Source organism: Ascaphus truei, chromosome 4, assembly GCF_040206685.1.
Source record: "Ascaphus truei isolate aAscTru1 chromosome 4, aAscTru1.hap1, whole genome shotgun sequence".
Classification (NCBI taxonomy): Eukaryota; Metazoa; Chordata; class Amphibia; order Anura; family Ascaphidae; genus Ascaphus; species Ascaphus truei.
This window is the reverse complement of record NC_134486.1, coordinates 110787319-110807598: the sequence shown is the minus strand read 5'-3', so window position 1 is coordinate 110807598 and position 20280 is coordinate 110787319. Positions and strand designations below refer to the sequence as shown.

The 20280-nt window shown below is 42.4% G+C and overlaps 1 protein-coding gene across 1 annotated transcript in view; it reads right to left on the bottom strand.

Moving 5' to 3' along the window:
• Positions 1 to 20280, bottom strand: part of LOC142493018 (heterogeneous nuclear ribonucleoprotein L-like) — a 46316-nt gene that overhangs the window by 8735 nt on the left and 17301 nt on the right. The window contains exons 3-9 of the mRNA XM_075596403.1: positions 15402 to 15639; positions 14744 to 14829; positions 10833 to 10929; positions 10683 to 10755; positions 8867 to 8935; positions 1974 to 2191; positions 521 to 642 (exon numbers count right to left, since the gene is read on the bottom strand). Coding sequence (XP_075452518.1) covers positions 521 to 642; positions 1974 to 2191; positions 8867 to 8935; positions 10683 to 10755; positions 10833 to 10929; positions 14744 to 14829; positions 15402 to 15639 — 903 coding nt within the window. The remainder of the gene's footprint in view (positions 1 to 520; positions 643 to 1973; positions 2192 to 8866; positions 8936 to 10682; positions 10756 to 10832; positions 10930 to 14743; positions 14830 to 15401; positions 15640 to 20280) is intronic.

The window sequence follows — 20280 nt, the reverse complement described above, 5'->3', positions numbered from 1 at the left end:
TTAGCATTTGTGATCATCACTGGTGGAAACAGGGAGAGCACTGGAACCGGAGGGTCCGTGTGCGTGCGTGCGTGCGTGCGTACGTACGTACGTACATGCGTGCACATACATACAGTATATGGAAGGGGGAGAGGGGGTGGTGGAGATAAAAACCTCATGGTTTGTTAAAGCATTGGAACCAGGGCCCTCCTGGTCCTGTAAAGCCAAACAAAATGGGGGGACACTAGGATAACCTATAGCAACTTCAAATATAATTAAAACTTAAAAATCTAAATAATAATACCTGTAATAATAAAAAAATGTATATATTTATAGTGATTCCTTCAATGTACTTAGTCTTCGAACACAGACATGATTAATGTTATAATTCTCTGCTGCATTCTATTACATATATAAATAAGAATTACATTCTTACATCTATTAAGCAGGAATTGTATTCACTGTCTATTTGACCTGTAAGGGATTTCCCCAGTAATGACATTACAAACTCTGTACTGTACGTATTCAATGTCTTTCTTACCATACATTTAGTCTCTTTCCAAAAATCTTCACATTATTTAAATGTGTGACTGCTCTTTCGACAGCATACTCATCACCCATCTCCACGAGGGCTGAGCCAGGAATGGTCTTCATAAACTTTACCTGTAGTTAAACAAATAGAAGATGAAGTTATAGCTAAAATATCAACAGGATGCTAAAACCGCTCTATGGTGACAGATGATTGTAATGCAGTCACTGCCAAAGCAGTTTCGCACCTGTGCGCAGCCAAGGTAATTAAGATTTTTGCAATACAAATTTAAAACAATGATGTGTCAGTTGTGCCCAAGTAACTATTCACAAGAAGGTACACTTCTATTTGGCGTTATTCCAAATGCATATTAGTAACTTCTCAAGCCCTTTATATTGAAAACACTTTGGATTTTTTAAAATTCATTACAAAGCAGTACAGATCAACCCCGTGAAAGTGCGATCCGCTACAACATGGACCCCGATTTAAAAACACCTCCAAGGGTTAAAAAAACAAAAAAAAACCCCAACATTCAATGCTTTAATGCTAACGGACACACGCGGACACATACATACATATACACCACACCTCCCCCTTCCCCCTACACCATGCAGGAATTGAACCCATGATCTTTCATATGCTGGTGCAGAATGGAGGCCGCGCATGCGCAAAAGGGGGGATTGCAGCAGGAGGAGCCGAAAATGTCATTTCGTCTACTTTAGGAAATATAATACATTTTATTTAGGCCATGTTTTTATATGAGAAATGGTGGTGGGTGCAAAATTAACATTAGACAGATTTTGACACTACTATTTTCACATGTAATTACATTAACTAAACAAGGATGATCCCAGACAACTATGATTACTGGGATGAGAGTACAAAAATAACCACTATCATTTAGAGGAATAATCCAGTCTTCATTTTGGGGCTGTGTGTGACCATAAAATAGTATAAATTATCATTTCTATGAAAAAAATAACACATAGTTAGCCAAGACATGGGGGAGCCACACCCCCCTTGCCATCAAATTTTACTTGAGAGGTAAATCAATGGGGGGGCTGTTATGTTGGGAAGGGTCCCACCTCCCCCCTGATCATCACTGTGGTCCTCTGCCTGGGAGATTTGAAGTTCAGAGGGAGAGAAGTTTAGTTCCTCATCTCAGAGGGATCATTAACGTTTATTATTCTTATGTTAATACTTAAGATCCCATTTAGTGATCAGAGTTAATATTGCTCCTCAGGGAAATGCAGGACATTTATAAACACCCCAAGGGCAGTGAAGAGGTTATACCCCTCTGGACCAATATTGATATTATGGGTTAAGTCCCTTCACCTTGATCATGTTTTATATTGGCACAACAAGATGTTGCACAACCTTTAAAGAATCCAGACACCCAACCAATACTAAAAGGAGGGGAACATCTCCTGGCTGCAAAATTCTTGATGCATTGTTTCTGGTTTACCTTTTCAACGTTGCCGTACAAGCAGAAAATGTTGAAAACTCTGGAGCAGTTCATCTTTTCCTGATGCAAGTTGCCAACCATGGCCACGGAGCCTATGGGAGGTCCCCCTTGCAGGTATGAGGAGGAGGTTTGGGGCAGAGGATAAGACACCAAGTCGGGGGTATCTCCATATCCCATCCTGTACTGGTTTGGTAATGACAACAAAGGTTGATAGCTGCCTAGAAGGAAAAATCTGGGTTATTTCTACAATTAGGTGCCCTTCTCTGGTCTATGTTATTGCAGAGTAAATATATCCATGGTAAAATCGGGAAACGGTCTAGAAAATAAAGGCATATATATATATATATATTTTTTTTTTAAGGTGTGCGTATATATATATATATATATATATATATATATATATATATATATATATATATATATATATATATATATATAATATATCTTACACATTTCAACTTTGTGTACCTTTAACAGATTCACAAAATTTTATTTTAATGTCTTTATTTATATAGCGCCATTAATGTTCATAGCGCTTCACAGTAGTAATACATGTGGTAATCAAATAAATAACAGATAATATAAATAACAGATCATGGGAATAAGTGCTTCAGACATAAAAGTAACATTAAGGAAGAGGAGTACCTGCCCCGAGGAGCTTACAGTCTAATTGGTAGGTAGGGAGAACGTACAGAGACAGTAGGAGGGAGTTCTGGTAAGTGCGTCTGCAGGGGGCCAAGCTTTATGTATCATGTGAACAAAAAAGTAATAGTGCGCAAAACTAAATCGTGACGTGATAAGTGAAGGATATGTGAAATAAATAAATAAATAAATAACTTAACCTAGGATTGAGCGTCTGCAGCTGTGATGGAATGGGGGGGCTCAGGATCCCCCTGGAGCTAGCAAATGGATACAAAAAAGACACAGCGCACAACGCTCATAGTGCATTACAAAATATTATTGACATATATAATAAATGGGTGAGTAATGTGCGTACATCAAATGCAATAATAACGAGCAGTTTCGGGATATTTTACCCAACGCCTCCGGAGACCAGAATAGGTGTATTTGCAGGAGTGATGCTGCTGTCCTCGATATTGCAGGGTCCTATTGAAATTGGTGTACAACCTCTGCTGTTCCTTGCTCCCCTAAGCACAGGTAGGCTGGGAGATGCTGATTCCTGCAGTGCTTCAGCAGGGCAGTCTTTGGCATCAGCTGGGCGCCAGCACTCTCCTCCGTGTGAAGCGCTTCCTGGATCGTGACGTCACCACGGGGATTTCGGCGCCGCTCACAAACAGTCAAAGTCGCGCACTGGGGTGCTAGTATGAGGCTAGAACACTGGTAAACCTTGTCTTACGCGTTTCGAAACGGAACGGAATGTTTCTTCTTCAGGGACGAAACGCGTAGGACAAGGTTTACCAGTGTTCTAGTCTCATACCAGCACCGCAGTGCGCGACTGACTGTTTGTGAGCGGCGCCGAAATCCCCGTGGTGACGTCACGATCCAGGAAGCGCTTCACACGGAGGAGAGTGCTGGCGCCCAGCTGATGCCAAAGACTGCCCTGCTGAAGCACTGCAGGAATCAGCATCTCCCAGCCTACCTGTGCTTAGGGGAGCAAGGAACAGCAGAGGTTGTACACCAATTTCAATAGGACCCTGCAATATCGAGGACAGCAGCATCACTCCTGCAAGGACACCTATTCTGGTCTCCGGAGGCGTTGGGTAAAATATCCCGAAACTGCTCGTTATTATTGCATTTGATGTACGCACATTACTCACCCATTTATTATATATGTCAATAATATTTTGTAATGCACTATGAGCGTTGTGCGCTGTGTCTTTTTTGTATCCATTATGTATCATGTGTTGAGAATATCCACAGTGCTATAAGGTGGGTCTTATAGGTGGATAGAGAGGGTGCTAGAGGGCTTTAGATACAAAGGGGGCAGAAAGAAGACATCCTTGAGAAGAACGCAAGAGTCTGGATGGTGCATAACGAGAAATTAGGGCTGAGATTTAAGGAGGGGCAGAAGAGTGTAAAGCTTTAAAAGTGAGAAGAATGGAGTGTGAGATGCGGGATTTGATCGGAAGACAGGAGGGGAGATGCTGAGACGGATCTAGGAAAGAGTAGAGTTATTCTGGCAGTAGCGTTTAAGATAGATTGTAGGGGAGACAGGTGAGAGGCGGGAAGGCCGGACAGCAGGAGGTTACAGTAATCAAGATGGGAGAGAATGAGGGCATGAGTCAGAGTTTTAGCAGTCGAGCAACAGAGGAAAGGGCGTATCTTTGTTATATTGCGGAGGAAAAAGCAACAGGTTTTAGATATGTTTTGAATGTGAGGGGCGAATGAGAGAGAGGAGTCGAGTGTGACCCCCTAGGCAGCGTGCTTGGGCTATTGGGTGAATGATCGTAGTTCCAACAGTAATGTGGAAGGAGGTAGTAGGGCCAGGTTTGGGAGGAAGTATGAGGAGCTCTGTTTTAGCCATGTTGAGTTTAAGGTGGCGGAGGGCTATCCAGGAGGATATAGCAGAGAGACATGCAGAAACTTTGGTTTGTACAGCAGGTGTAAGGTTGAGTGTTGAAAAGTACATTTGTGTGTCGTCAGCATAGAGGTGATATTTAAACCCAAAATATGTTATTAGGTCACTTACAGAGAGTGTGTACAGAGAAAAGAGAAGAGGTCCCAGGACAGAGCCCCGGGGTACCCCCACAGAGAGATCAATAGAGGAGGAGGAGGTGTTAGCAGAAGAGACACTGAAAATACGATGGGAGAGGTAGGATGAGATCCAGGATAGAACTTTGTTCCGAATACAAAGAGTATGGAGAATATGAAGGAGAAGAGGGTGGTCCACGGTGTCAAATGCTGTAGAGAGGTCGAGTAAAATGAGCAGAGTGTAATGACCTCTGTCTTTGGCAGCATGGAAGTTGTCAGTTATTTTAGTGAGGGCCGTTTCCGTGGAGTGAGCAGTATGGAAGCCAGATTGTAGAGGGTCTAGGAGAGAATAGGTGTTGACAAAATGGAGCAAGCGAGAGAATACAAGACGTTCAAGGAGTTTAGAGGCAAAAGGCAGGAGGGAGACAGGTCGATAGTTAGAAAGACAGGTAGAGTCAAGCTTGCCATTTTTGAGTAATGGTATAACTGTTGCATGTTTGAAGGAGGATGGAAAGGTTCCAGAGCAGAAGGAGGAGTTAAAAATGTGTGAGAGTGTAGGGATTATTGTAGGACCAAGAGGTTTTAGGAGATGGGAGGGAATGGGGTCAAGAGAGCAAGTGGTAGAGGGAGAAGAGGCGATCAACAGCGACACATCCTCCTCTGTGACAGTGGAAAAAGAGTCAAGGAAGGCAGGAGGAGAGTTAGGAAGAGGTGTAGGATTGGAGGAAGAAACAGAGGGGATGTTCTGACGTATGGATTCCACCTTTTCCTTAAATAGTCAGCAAAGTCCTTAGCGGAGATGGAGGAAGGAGAGGCAGCTGAGGGTGGTTTCAGTAGAGTATCAAAGACAGAGAACAGTCGGCGTGGGTTAGACTTGTGCATGTTGATTAGTGAAGAAAAGTAGGCTTGTTTATCTTGCGAGAGGGCAGAGTTGAAACAGGATAGCATAAATTTGTAGCGAAGGAAGTCTGTGAGAGTATGAGATTTCCTCCAGAGGCGTTCAGAGGAACGAGTGGAGGAACGCAGCATGCACGTGTGGCAATTTAGCCAGGATCTAGGGTTAGAAGGGCGGGGCAGCAGATAGAAAGCGGGGCATGTTGATCAAGAGAGGAGGACAAGTCAGAGTTGTAGTTCCTGACCAGGTTGTCAGGGTCTGTAGCAGAGCTGAGAGAGGAGAGGGAGGAGCGTAAAGTGGACTCAAACTCAGGTAAGTGAATAGAGCGTAGGTTTCTGCAGAACCGGGGGGCAGATGGAGGTGGAGAAGGGGAGAAGCAAGATAGAGAGAATGAGATGAGGTGATGGTCAGAGAGAGGAAAAGGGGACATGGAGAAATTGGAGAGAGAGAAGTTTTTAGTGAAAACCAGGTCTAAGTAGTGGCGTCCTTGTGGGTGCTGGCTGCAGTCCACTGTTGAAGGCCAAAAGAAGAGGTTAGAGAGAGAAAGCGGGAAGCCCAAGGGAGAGAGGGGTCATCAATGTGGCAATTGAAGTCCCCCAGGAGAAGAACAGGGGAGTCTGAGGAGAGAAAGAAAGAGCCAGGATTCAAAGTGAAAGAGAAAGGAAGAAGGGGGATGAGTAGAGGTAGGTGGGCGTTAGATGACCGCCACATGGACAGGGAGAGGAGAGAAGATCTGGACAGTGTGAGCCTCAAAGGAGGGAAAAGCAAGAGATGGAGGAATAGGAAGGGTTCGGTAACGGCAGAGAGAGGAGAGCAGGAGCCCCACGCCTCCATCCCTGCCATCAGGGCGCGGAGTGTGGGAGAAAGAAAGGCCACCATAAGAGAAAAAAAAAAATAAGAAAATAAATCTAATCAGCTTCGTTCTTATTTATTTGGCTGCTTGAGAAGTATTTCTGCAGATGTAAGAGCAGTTTATATAGAGTTGTATGGAGGTACAACCACACATTCTTAAAATAACTACATTTCCAACGACTAATGAAAAAAAAATAAGCTTTTTTTCTTTTTCAACAGAAAGGAAGAATACAACAATGTAAAAATATATAGTTGCATCTTTGTATGGTCTAAAAAGCAAAAATAAAAAAACTGATGCTTGTGGTTGCAAATGCAGAACACACACACACACACACACACACACACACACACACACACACACACACACACACACACACACACACACACACACACACACACACACACACACACACAGAGCTAGGCAATAACAATATTAAGAAAACATAATTTTCATGATAAAGATCTGTTCAGTAAGAAAAAAAATAAAATAAATAAAAGACGGTCACTTTTTAAATCAATCAATCAATATACAAAAAAAAAAATACAACCGTGTCGTTGATAAGCACAAGTGTTGCTAACCTGACCCCCTCCTCCTTAAATCCAGATTGCCAGAAGAAGGCCCTCAGAAAGCTTCCTTATAGACTCGTTACAGAGAAATTTAATTAAGGAATAATTGTGCAGAATGGGAGATGTGGACGCGCTGTTTTGCTGCAGACTTTTGGCCGCTGGAAATTTTGGCCCCAAAGTAGGTAATTGGCGTTAGCGGTTTTAGGGTAGGGGATCGGGGTAAGGTTTTTAGAAGAGGTGAAAGTAGTTTTTACAGGCACCCGCACCCCCCCTTTACCTCTCAATTCTTAATTTATTTCTCTCCCCCGGCGTCTCTTACCCCCATCACTTCCTCTCCCCCACCTGGCCCCTATCTTAGGCCCCCTCGATCATTCAATGACATCCCCCTCACTCAATCCTGCTCCTTCAATATACGCGCACGCACGCACGCACACACAAAACACTAATAGCCCCCACAATACAAAATATAATAACACCCCCACATACCATGCGCAATATAATAAACCGCCTCCACACAAAACACAGTATAATACCCCACACACAAAAAGATACACAATATACTAGCAAACACACAATAATACTACTTCTCACCACCACAAAATAGAGAGGGGGGCCGCCGCAGTTGGGGAGAATTGGGGACCGGCAGCACAGGCCCAGCAGCAGACTTCCAGCTCCGGCTGGCTGTGCCCCCCACAGCCACCGGGCCCAGGACATGCTCTACTGCCCCTGCCCCGTTGGTGGTCGTACATCTGACTAACCTTCTCTCCACGCATCTCCCCATTACAGAGCCGGCTCCAGTCACAGACGTAGGATGCCCCAATATGGGCATCCACGGCAGCCAGCCCTGTTGGAGATACGTGAAGCCGCAGGGAAACGGAGAGAAGGATAGGGAGACCGCAGAGAGAGACCTCAAAGAGACCGCAGGGAGACAAGGAGAGAGGCAGGAAGTTTTAGATCCCCTATAATTCATAACTCTACGCAGTAGCGGCACTTAAAGTTTTTTTGTAACTTACATTTTATTGTAATTCAACACAGTATACATACACATCATTACATTAGATTTTCTAGGATTAAACAAAATCAGGGGGGGCACATCTGGGAAGGGGGGGGGGGGGAAGGGCCTGGTTACTTTCCTCTGCTTGATTGGTCCAACCTTATTTGCCTCCGCAGTCACTGTCTGCTCTATTCTGATAAAGACTTCAGATACAGTATAGCCCTCTATTAGCCAGCCTGGAATTGTACATCAGATGAGAACGCAACTACATCTATCATAGCAAAATTGTGGTCATACTCAATCACGGGATGTCTGAGCTAACCATGGCTGACAAACTTTCTGAAATGTAGTACTGGTATCATTTACCAGGCTTGTCAATTTCTGCATTTGACAGACAAACCAGATTCTATTACGAATTTTAGGAATTTGTGGGATATCTTTTTGTTTCCATAGTGCTGCAATCTCACATCTTGTTGCAGTTGCAAACCGGCACTTATTGGTTTTACCGGTACTGTGTGTTGGCCTACTTTCACCACTGTTTTTTAGACCAAGGGCTAAGGATAGGGTCTAAACTGGTAGCTAAGTGGCCGGCGACGAGATGTTCCTGCGGAGAGGTGAGTGGTGGTAAATGGTCGCAACCAAATATCCTAGACCGTAATAGTGGGCACATTATTTTTGGCCAAGAAAAGGCTACAATGGATGAAAGGAGATGCAAAGTGATATGAATGGTATGTGTTCTGGCACAAGACAGAAGTCGATGTTGCACAGTAGAAATGATGAACACAGGCGCAGCCAGCTCAGTATCTTGCAGAGTACACTGGAGACATACGAATCAATAAAATGTTGGTCAATCTAATCATAATTATCTTTTTCTTTGCATCAACGTTTGTGCTGCTACAGCACCTTCACCAGGTCAGGTCCTTATTTACTTACCATAACTATCATATCTGTAAGAAGGGTGGTCTCCCAAGATAGCCTTCCTGTGACGGCCTTGGCCTGTGTCTAAAACAGAAGTAAAAAACCATCATCAACATTAAAATGAAAAGAGGACTTATCTTTAAATATATTTCCTGGTTCATTGGGAAGCAGGAAAATCCATGGGCTTCTCCCAACAACATTAATCAAGGTTGCAATAAAAGCAAAATGGAGAACATGTTGGAGGAGAGTATACAGAGATTATATTTGAAAGGATCCGCTAAGCTTTTTCAGCGCTGGGTGATATTCACGCACTGAAGGTTTAAATAGGTCTATTTACCAAACAACCATAACGTCCCACCCAACAAAATCATGTTACTATATAACAGTGCATCAAACTCATACATGGGAACATGGAAGAGGTTCACATAATAATCAAACTTTTACCAAAGGAATAAGGAAGGCAAGGCTTTCATAGTATAGCACAGGACATTAACAGTATGAAACATCACACAAGGCTACAATTTACACTATACATTAGGAATCACAGTTTAAGATGTTAAAAGAGCAGAGCTTACTATTAGCTTGACCAGCAACACATTTTCAAAGAGGTCTCCTTTCAAGAGGTTTCAGCATAAGCGAATAACAACCTGTATTACACGGTTTCACAATCAGTTATAACACAGTGAACAATGTGGAAATATAACTACACATTCGTCTGCAGAGCAGGATACATGCAAAAACCCACACAAAGACTGAACATTTCTTTCTAGGCCACATGCTACACGAACAACCCCTCACAGCCTTTATTTTCATCATTTACCAGGTTACAGAAACAATGTAAAGCGAACCAAGGAAGAGATGTACTAGGCTGGTTATGCCAATATCAGATTTACAGCTCATGTGAAACAGAATTGGGGAATGGGGCAGATCATGGTCACGCTCTCTGATTTGAAATGCTTAAAACCAATTTGGAAAAGGTTCATAGGGAGGGACGTGATGAAGCAACCTGCTGACCTAGTGCAGATATTTCTCAGCTAAACTTAACATGGCAGAACTTTGCAACCAATACAGCAACTCCTTGTTAGCTTTTTACATATAATTATACAGGAAACATACTGCAGTCTGGATAAAATATCAATTTGCACTTTAAGAATTTAACTATTGCCATTAATGTCTGTAAATCCAGGTGACATCTTCCAATGAACTAGAATATAACAATGTATTCAACAATGTTCAATCCTTGCAAATATGCGGAGTGCTTGCGATTGTCCTCCTTTGGGAGCCTGTGGTGGTGGTGATGATGATGCATGCTGAATGCAGTCAAGGTGAGTTGCAAGTCTGAGGTTTTAGGAGGGCTTTCGGAGAGATGTTTTGCTGTGCAGGTGATGTGGTGCATGAAGAGGTACTGTATAGAGTCAGCCTGCTGGAGTCCTCCTCTAGAGACTTCTGAGTGCCTTGTCCAGCTTTAATGTGTTGGAACAAAGTCTTTTCCGTTGATGCAGTGTGCGAGTTTATATTTTAGGAATGAAATTCCTCTCTCAGAGGAGGAGAAAGAGAGGAGGGAAAAAGCTGCTTGGAGAAAAGCAAGTCCTTGGTACTGCGAGCATGTCTGCAAGTGTGGGTTCCTTCTGGAATTAGGTCAACTCACCACGGAATTGGCTACTAGTGTTCACGCCTAAGGAGCAATTATCCCGACATGATCAGGATTTTGCAACAAGGCTTTAACCAAAAGACAACTAGTGAAAACAGATGCAATGTTTTATGTTATCCATTAACACGGATATCCAAGAACATAAAAATAGTGAAATCTTACACAGAGAAGAAATCTTACCTTGTCTGCTTAAGTTGGGCTTGCTGTAATCCCAACTATCACTGTCGTTCCGAATGACGTTGAGCCGTGTAGGCTGTGTAGAATTAAATTAAAGTCAGTGCCAAACCAATTACAAGGAAACAATATACAGACATTCGGATCATGACTTACCCTAGCATTTTCTATTTTTAGTGTACAGCATCCAGCGTATATGTCCGCTCCATTTAGGGACGATTTGGCCTTTTGGGCCATTTCAACAGTCTCAAATGTTGATCGGGTTAAGGAAGCCAGGATTCATTAATGCACATCATTTAATTAATGACAACATAACCAACAGTGTAATATGTGTCAGTTGTTTTAGTTCATATAGATTTTTTTCCCTTTTCATGTACATATACAATGTGTAATATTTAAAGTCACACTTTGTGCTCAGAAGGCCAGTTAGGTTGTTGAATTGTCAAGAGGGAGAAGTCCCCTTTAATACCAAAGAAAGTGAATGGTAATGGAAGGATTAATCGGTCAAATATGAGTGGGGGAGGGGTGGAGGAGAAAGGGGGCATAAACACAAAAATAAGAATTTAGAATTTGTTTTTCCAACTTAGTAATCAAATGCTTTGATTCAGTCTTATTTTCTCACTTGTAGTTTTGTTTAATTTAATGATATTGACATTTAAAAAAATAATAATTTTTGTGAGGGATTTCCGGTTTTAAGAGAGGTCTTACTGTGCTTGAATGTTTGTTTCTAAAGAGGCAGTCCAAGCTATGTCTTTTTTTCTTCTTCCCATAAATAGGATTAAAGCAGTGGGAGTCTTCAGAGCTGACCCTGTGTGGGTTCTCATAATGGTGGTTTAAATGTCCCGCATCGTACGGGCCAATAGGAAATCGTCACGTCACCTTTTGCGGGTTCTTATTGGCCTGCATGACCGGGAGATATATCGGCACCTCATACGAGGTAAATATATTGGGAAGCAGAGGTGTGTCCTGGAGCGGGAATTAATGGGGTTCAGCTCCAGAGACCCCTTGCTTCAATCCTATTAAAATAAAAAAAACGCATAGTTGGGATTGCTCCTTTAAAATGAGGCTACAGCACAGGTACATGGAGATCATTTCATACACAAAACTGGAGCGAAGAACCGAAGGAAACTGCAAACCTACACTTCCCCTACAACAGCAAGGGGATTTGCAACTTCCCAGGGTCCTGCTGCATCTTACCTAGCAGGGAATTCACCAGAAAAAGGGAGGAGCTGGTCAAGAAGGCAAAATAGTACATGGGGCAGAGAAGCAGAATAGCCAGTGACAAGGAAAAAATTATAGGGGATGACGACGACCAAGTGGGTATAGAGAAAGAAATGATTAGAGCAGGGGTGCTGAAACTGGAGCGTCACATGACCCGCGGCATCTTTGTTGCCGGCAAAAAGGTAAGGGGGCGCGAGCACAGGGGGGAGAAGGCGAATACGGAAAGTGAAGTTCGTCCTCTTATTCTGCCACATTTACGGATACCATCCCATGTCACATCTTCTGAAATTTCAACGTACTCATCCCAAAGCCAAGCAAAAAATTAGGGAAAAAACGATCGAATGCCACTTTAATACCTTCTGTGGCTTCATTCCTCAACACAGGGGCGTAGCGAAAGCACGGCAGCCCATCGCTCCTTCAGACAGGCAGGGGAAGATGGTATGCAGCGGCGGACCCCAGCATTAAAACAGAGGCTACGTTGGCAGAGGAATCAGCAGCGGTTACAGAGTGAGGGCAGGACAGCATGGCAGGAACACGCTCTAGCAACAGACACCGGAAGTAAGAAAGACGTGCGGTTCAGACCACTACAGTGTGCTCCTCCCCTGCTCTCCTGATCTCCCTCTGTAACAGCTGCTGATTCCTCTGCCGGCTTATCCTCTGTTTAACGCCGGACCACCCACAGGTAGGCATGGGCGAGAGAGGTGATGATGGTGGTGGGGGGGGGGAAGGGGGGAATAGAGGTGATGGTGGGGGAGAGATAGGAGGGAGAGAGGTGATGAGATAAGGGGGAGAAATGAGTCGAGGGAGAGATTAAGATGAGGGATGATGAGGGAGAAAACAAAAAAAAAAAGCAGTCGGTATTAATATTAATGGGGCCTGAAATAGTTTTTTGCCCGGGAGCCCGCGCATGTCTAGCTACGCCACTGCCTCCCACAACAGTGAAGTAATCATGCCAGATATTCGTGCAAATTCAAAGTCAGAGAGGAAACAAATACTACATAATAGGCATATTTTCTTGTCTCTAAAAAGAGGATGAGGAAGAGAGTATAATCACAGCCCGAAGTAAATGAATTACTAACACCGAGAAGCATGTTTTCATTGCTTCATTTAGCAGGCATGTGACGGACAAAATGTCATCCTAACGGGATTCAAAAATCTGTGTTGCAAATAGGAATGTAGGACTATAAAACCAGATGCAACAAGAGTGAATATTTTCAGGGGGGGAAATTTGAATGCGACTGTAGGGACAAAAGGACCAGCATCACCAATCTCCCTATGGCTCAACCGGCCCAGAGGACCTCCAAGTTACACTGTTTAAAAGCACCTTGTAACCATTGTATGACCTCTTTATTCCTGCATGTAAATGTATTGTTGGAATCACCGGACATGCTGGGCAAGTAGTTCACTTCCTCAGCCTGTATGTCCATGAAAACAGGTCTGGCTGAGGGAGTAAGGGGGGGTGAGGGGTGCACGGCAAGGGACAAAAGGTAGAGCAGTGATTGGCAGAGATCGGGTCTGGGGGATGTTGGCTCAGAGTGGAGCCACGTGTCTGCCCAGACACCAAGGTGCCTATCCCAGCGGGAGATACCCAGTCGGCCGTGGGAACCACTGCTGGGTCTCAGTCCCGTAGGTGTGTTTCCTATTAGCCGGCTTGTAATCCCTGCTCGCACCCAAGTCCATCCCAAGCCTGGATTGGACAACATAGACAAGCCTCTCGAGCTGTAATTGCTATTGTAATCCGCCACACAGCGACTGCGCTGTTATTGATCTCAAACCTGTCTCCCATGGAAACAATTGAAGGTAGAGCCGATCGCCGCTCCATAGCCAGTCCCCAGAGCTAGATAACCAAGCGGTGTGCTCCAAGTAACATCAGAACGAGGCTTGGGGCCGATCAGAGCAGGAGAATCGAAACCCACTTGTGCACTGGGATTTAGAGTTCTGCTGGAGACGCAAAGACCCATACTTTTGAGCAAGACATTTAAATCTGCTTGGTGGCGAACGGCATCATTGAGAACTCCTGGGTAAGCCTTGGAATTGGTACCCAGCACCTAGGAACCCCCCTGTAGTCCTATTTTAGTGAGTATAGCTCTGATCTATGTAGGTGGTGTTGTGCCTGCTGAATCCTGTCAGAATAAAAATCCTTTATTGAACACCTTTTTCCGGTCTGGTGTGAGGAAAATAAACACTTTAAAGACCACCTGGAGCCTGACCAGTGTCCCCCTCCCACATTTCTGCAGTGAGGTCCAATAGTGTGCTATGCTACGGTTTCATTCTACCAAAGAATTTCTGCCCCAAAGGCATTAGACAAAGGGCGTCTCAGCTTGCCTCACTTATCACTTGCGTCTCAGCACTTATGTTTGGTAATGTTGCAGCTGTTCTATTGCATTCTGAAATTCACCAGCTGTCTCATCCCCTGTACTCAATGCCAACTTACTCTGCTTACTCTGATTGTAAGCTCCTTCTAAACACCTGGCAGGCCTATCCTACCTCTTCTAATACAATTTTAATCCTGTCTGTAAATGTTAGTTATGATTATTGGCATATCCAAGTGTCCATGAAATGTCTGCAAACTGAATGTATTACTTTTGTTCATTTAATACAACTATGTATTATTATAATTCTGGCTTTTCTTATCTGCCTCATGACAACAAACAAATTAATTTTATTTCGTTGTTCTCAAACTGACTAAAGTATTGCGATGCATCCTTAAGTGGAGGCCTGTATTTACTTAAAAACAAATAAAAAATGATGATGGTGCCTTGATCCTGGGGAATAAGTTCTGGTCTTCCGTAACAAATAATACTCAACTGCAATCCAGAATAAAAACTCTAAATTAAAAAGGATATTCAACCATGGCTTGGATCGAATTTCTCTTAAATAGAACTATGCGCTCAACTTTTCCAACTGGATTGCAGACGGCATACAAGACATCCTACAGGAAACCAAGAAAAGCATATGATAAATTACATTAAAAACACACAATATTATATGGCAAGACATTATTTGATTTAACATGCAAATATAATACAATATACTAATAATAGGATGTGTGTGCATAAGAGGGCACGCAAGTGCATGTTAGAACCACAACCGGGTATGTATTGTCCACTCATTCGTGGAAAATCAAAAACTGATCAGGAAAGTAAACACTAGGAAAGAGCTGTTGGACGTCTAAAAAATATCCAATGTTTACTTTACACATATTGCTTTTAACAAGATAGAAAATCGAAGTTATATGAGCTCCCTTAACAAAATGAATTTGGTCTCTAAATAAAATAAAAAAAAGTTTCCATAAGTTTCAACCTTTCAGTTCCATTGAAGAAAACTGTATTTCTATTTCTTCAGATTTATTGTGCGAACTTGGAATCTTCTTTGTTTCCCAAATTTAAAAAAAACTGATATAGTACTGTGTTTTTACATTAGACTCATGCTTAATTAGATATGTGCTGGAAAATAGCCTGCCGAGACCTATATGCGGATGTATAGATGGGAAAGCAGACGTACCACTGTGATTGGATAGAGGGGATTCTGAATAGACAGGAGGAGAACTTTACTCCCACCAGATGGCTCCTCAGTGTTTGCCGGCCTGGTGATGAGTTTGCTTGTAGAGTAGTTGAAAAAGGCTTGCTGACCTGCTATGTGCACCGGCACACTGGTAGCAAAGGTCACGCACTTTTTAGAAAACTCAATGTCTTCAAATTCCACCAGCGCCTGTCGTTTGAAGGGCATCAACCTCACGTAGCTGACCGGACAAGGAGAGAGAGAGTGTTAATTCTATGGGGAGCTCATTAGAAAAAAAGAACACTAGGAGAATGAATGTAATCTAGCTTCAGACTTCCCAAAATGCTTACTTTTCCCAGAATCCTTCCATGGCAGTGGGCACACTTGGGTTAAGCTCTGCCTCCGACTGAGATAGGAACTTAGTTTTTGTGTTTTCCTGTCCTAAGGGTAATAGTACCTCCTATAAGAAACCCCTCCTAACTGCAGGCTGTCTCTGGTTTTCCAAACAGCTGAAATACAACAATATGACATATTGTAAAAAAACTCAGAGGGCAAGGAAGATCTACCCACTGCCATGGAAGGATTCCAGGAAAAGAAATTGACTGCAGGTATGAAACAAGGTTTCCTTTTCCTGTTCATCCCCATGGCAGTAGAGACAACTGGAACCTACCCCAAGCAGTATCGAACAAAGGGACAGGAAAGAATAACCAAGTCATACAAAAGGTGTAGCTGCAATTTTTTTTTTATTAAGCTACTACAGCTTGTAGCATCTTATGGTCAAAGCTTGTGTCAGAGGCCTGCACATCTAATTTATAATGCTTAATAAAGTTAATGAATAATGACCAGACCGCCTTCTCACAGATCTGCTTAATAAGCAGTCTTTGGGTACGATTTTATCAAATCGTGCAATTGGTGCTTTGATAGCCAGTAGAACGAACAATATCTGACTTGCAAAAACTGTCAACCCTTTCTAAGTAGTGCACTAGACTGCAAAGAACATCCCGCGAACTCAAATGTTCTTCCATACGAGTTTAAATTAGGACAGAATGAGTGGATAACACTCTTGTTTTAGATGTAACAGAGAAATTACTTTGGGTAAAAAAATTATACTGACTCAGCACAATTTTATCCTGATGTAGGACTTACAAAAATAAATAAGAAAGGGGAAGGATGCTTTGATGAGCGCTTGTAGCTCTCAGATTCTTCTTGATGCTATTGCCACTAAAAACATTATTTCAGCGTTAGCATTCTCAATGTAATATCTCAAATGAAGGTTTCATGTGACTTGTGAAGAGTAAAGACCAGTCCCATGGTGGAATCTTCTCTCTGATCTGTGGTCTCAGATGTTTCACTATCAAATAAGCCAAATGCCTCTAGAAAAATTGATATATTGCCAAGACTTGAACGTTCAATCAATTTAAACTAAACCCTTTATCCAGGCCATTCTGCAGGAATTGTAAAATAATCCCTTGATTGGCTTTATAATCCACTCCAATTTGCAGCACCACTACATATACTTTTGAAGTTGAATACTTTCTGGCAGCCATTAAAGCTGCAGTTCAAGCAATATCCTACAGGTGTTTTTTTTAAATATAAATCAGTTCTGTACTATGAGAAAATAGTGTAGCATTTAAAAAAAAAAAAAAGTTTTAAAAAGACATCTTTAATGTTTGTAATGTAGGAAGCATTTCCAAAGTGACAGCCCCTTCCCCTTCTGATAGGCTCTGGCTCGAGCCATGCCCTCTCTCTAGCAGTGCACCAATTGTATCTACAGTAGTAACTGACCAGTCAATCATATTCCAGGACTACATTACCCAGAATGCTGTGCAAGAACTGAATTAAATAGCCCCGAGCAAGCGATTACAGGAGAACTGATCGATCTGCAGCTTAGCTAATCACTTGTCAGTGTGCAGATTGTACAGAAGCACAAATTGAATGAGGGAAAAAAAAAATATATATATTTTTTTAAAACAGCAGCTTGAACTGCACTTTTAAGATTGTGATAATGGACTCAGAAAGACCCATGTTCCTGAGAAATTGTCACTCAATTTGGCCCTAAAGGTCTGGAGATTTGAGAATATGGATGCTGGACTGGCCCTCGACGCATTAGGTCTTGTGATACAGGTTAACTGAAGGGAGGTTGGATTGCCATGTTCAAGACCTGCGAGTACCTCTTCTTTAGTACTATTGGAAAGAGTGGAATATGGGAGATGAAAGGTCCAAGGTAAGCTGAGCAAATATATATACATGCTGCTTGCGGATGGGAATTCCTTGAGGGGTGCGGAGGGGCGGATTTTTCTGTTTATATTTGTTGCCATCAGATCGTTTTCTGGACGTCCCCATTTGTCTGTTCTCTTTAGAACGACCCATTTTTTATTCCGATCCAGGATGAACCATCTGACGACCGAGTAAGTCGGCAAATGTGTTCTGTTCCCCTGGAATGTGCATGGCTGCGATACTTGGACAGAAAACCAGTTGCAAGTTAAATATGGTTTTGTCACGCTACCCAACAACTTGCTTCTTGTGCCTCCTTGTCTGCACAAGTATGCCACCCCCAGCCTTTTGTCCGATTTCCCCTTTACGCAAAGGCCTTGCAAAAGGAGGTTCAAACGCTTTTTCTATGGCCTTTAACTCGCAAAAAAACTTGACCACTTATTTGTCCAAGTTACCAGCCATTCATCCTAAATGATTGGGTCCCCTAATTGTGCACCTCAACCTGTGTTGATTGAGTCTCTTTATCCATGGATGCAATCGGGATCCAGAAGAGAACATCCTTCTAGAAGGTCGTTTCTTGTCAGTCACTTCAACTGATCTTCAATTAGTAAAGAGAGAAACAGATATTTTAAAGCTGGTCGAAAGGACCCCAGGGATCCCTGATGAAGTAGAGTTTGTTCTACGAAACGCATAGGACCTGTGCTGTTCAAGTGTTCAAATACCTTATTTCCTGGTATCTCCGTGCCTGTCTGTGGTATACACATTGCTCCTGTGCTGGAGAGTCGCTCGTTTGGACGCACCCCCAGTGACGTCAGGAGCTCCGCTGTTAAGTACCGAAGCTGCGGCTTGAAACTTGGGCTAAGTCAGCCCTACAGCCAATATTAAGGGGAGCACCTGGTTGAGTTGTGTACCGGGACCGTGGGACACGCGAGTGGACTTGCGTCCAGCGGAGGATTTGCTGGACTGGTGATTCCTGGACCGGTGATGCTGTGCTTCTGGAATGAGGGCTTATAACTGCAGAGGCCATCCACTGAGCGAGTACACGAGTGGTAAAATGTACCCTAAACACGCCCTGATTTTCTAACGGAGTTATCTTGTACGTGCATTTATTACCACACTTGTTAGTAGAAATATAATGAATGTTTTACACTATGAGAGTTGTGTGCTGTGTCTTTCTTTTCCATGTCTATTCATGTGGTGCCGAGTCACCCACTCTGACAAGCAGCAGACTCATCATTATTGAAGATTTTTGTATTTATTTTTGTATCATACTATCACAATATTATTTTAATATTGTAACTGTCTTCAATTTAGGGTGCACATCAATACCTAATCTAGAATTCACTTTAATCTTTATATTTATCACATTGTCACAACATTATACACAATTTGGTGCATAGTTTTTCTTTTTCTATAGCACAGGGCACATATTGCTTTCAACAAATGTTTCCAATCAATGCCCCAAGTGTCAAACGCCGAAGGCGGCGCTTAAACACTGCCTATGGTTGTGCAGCCATATTTTAAAAAAAAAGTCTGGGATGAAATTATGGACTATATAACAAAAAGTACTAAAAAAATCACAAATCACAAGAATCCAATGGTGTTACTACTTGCCAACATAGAAGCATGGCTAGACGGGGAAGGCAACACAACTAGAGTAGTCAAGGCTTCTGAAATTGTGCTACTAGCAGCTAGAAAAGCAAATCATACTGCAATGGATATCCCCATTATCGCCAACATAAGATATAGTCAAAACGTATCTATTTAAACTGATGTCCATGGACAAAATAGACTCAAGCTTCTTCCATAAGGAGCTCAAGACCAATTTTTGTTTTCCACAAAAAAAAAAAAAAAAAAAAAAAAAAAAAAAGAGAGAGATGCGCATTAACTATCAGACAAGGCCAAGACAGCCATAGAAAAAGTTTCTGCCGACATGGTGTCTAAATCACACACCTCAAACAAAATAAAAATAGAATGCCAACACGAGGACAAATACTAGAAGAGAACAAAAGAAAACCTTGAACAACTGATCTATAAAGTACTAAGATCCTGACATTGTAAATGGGTGGGTGGGGTTTTTTAATTTTATGTTAATTCAAAGGTCAACCAAATTTTGATATGTTATAATTTTTTTTTAAAAATAAGGTAAATAAAGCCAGAATTACATTGACAGCATGTAAAAGGGAAATTCTTTATACAAGAAATCCATAAGGGTCCCAAACAGAAAGGTAACCAGAAGACTGAAGTCATATTCTTAACCTATTAGCCTATCATTCTGACTTATGGTGTGGGAGACTGATTCCTTAATATGTATAATGTATTATGAAAATGTTACCTGCTGTGATAGATATGTAAAATATTTCCAATAAAACAATATACATTTTTTTTAAAGGCTGAAACTATTGTGAGATGTGACACCAGTATCTTTTTGCTTTCAGATTTTATGAAAATGTTCTCTAAATATGGAAATATCAGGATGCCTTGCTTTTACGGAAACCAGTACTTTTGTGAAAGTTCTGAGTCATTGCTACACCAAAGCGGAAAGTTGCGTACTGTAAGGCCTGGGACATAGAGGATTAAACAGCGCTGAGCCGCGCTCCTGCTCTGCCTCGCCTGCTCCAAAATGGAGGTTTTTCCTGTCCTTGCAGACGAGGCAGCGAGCGCGCTC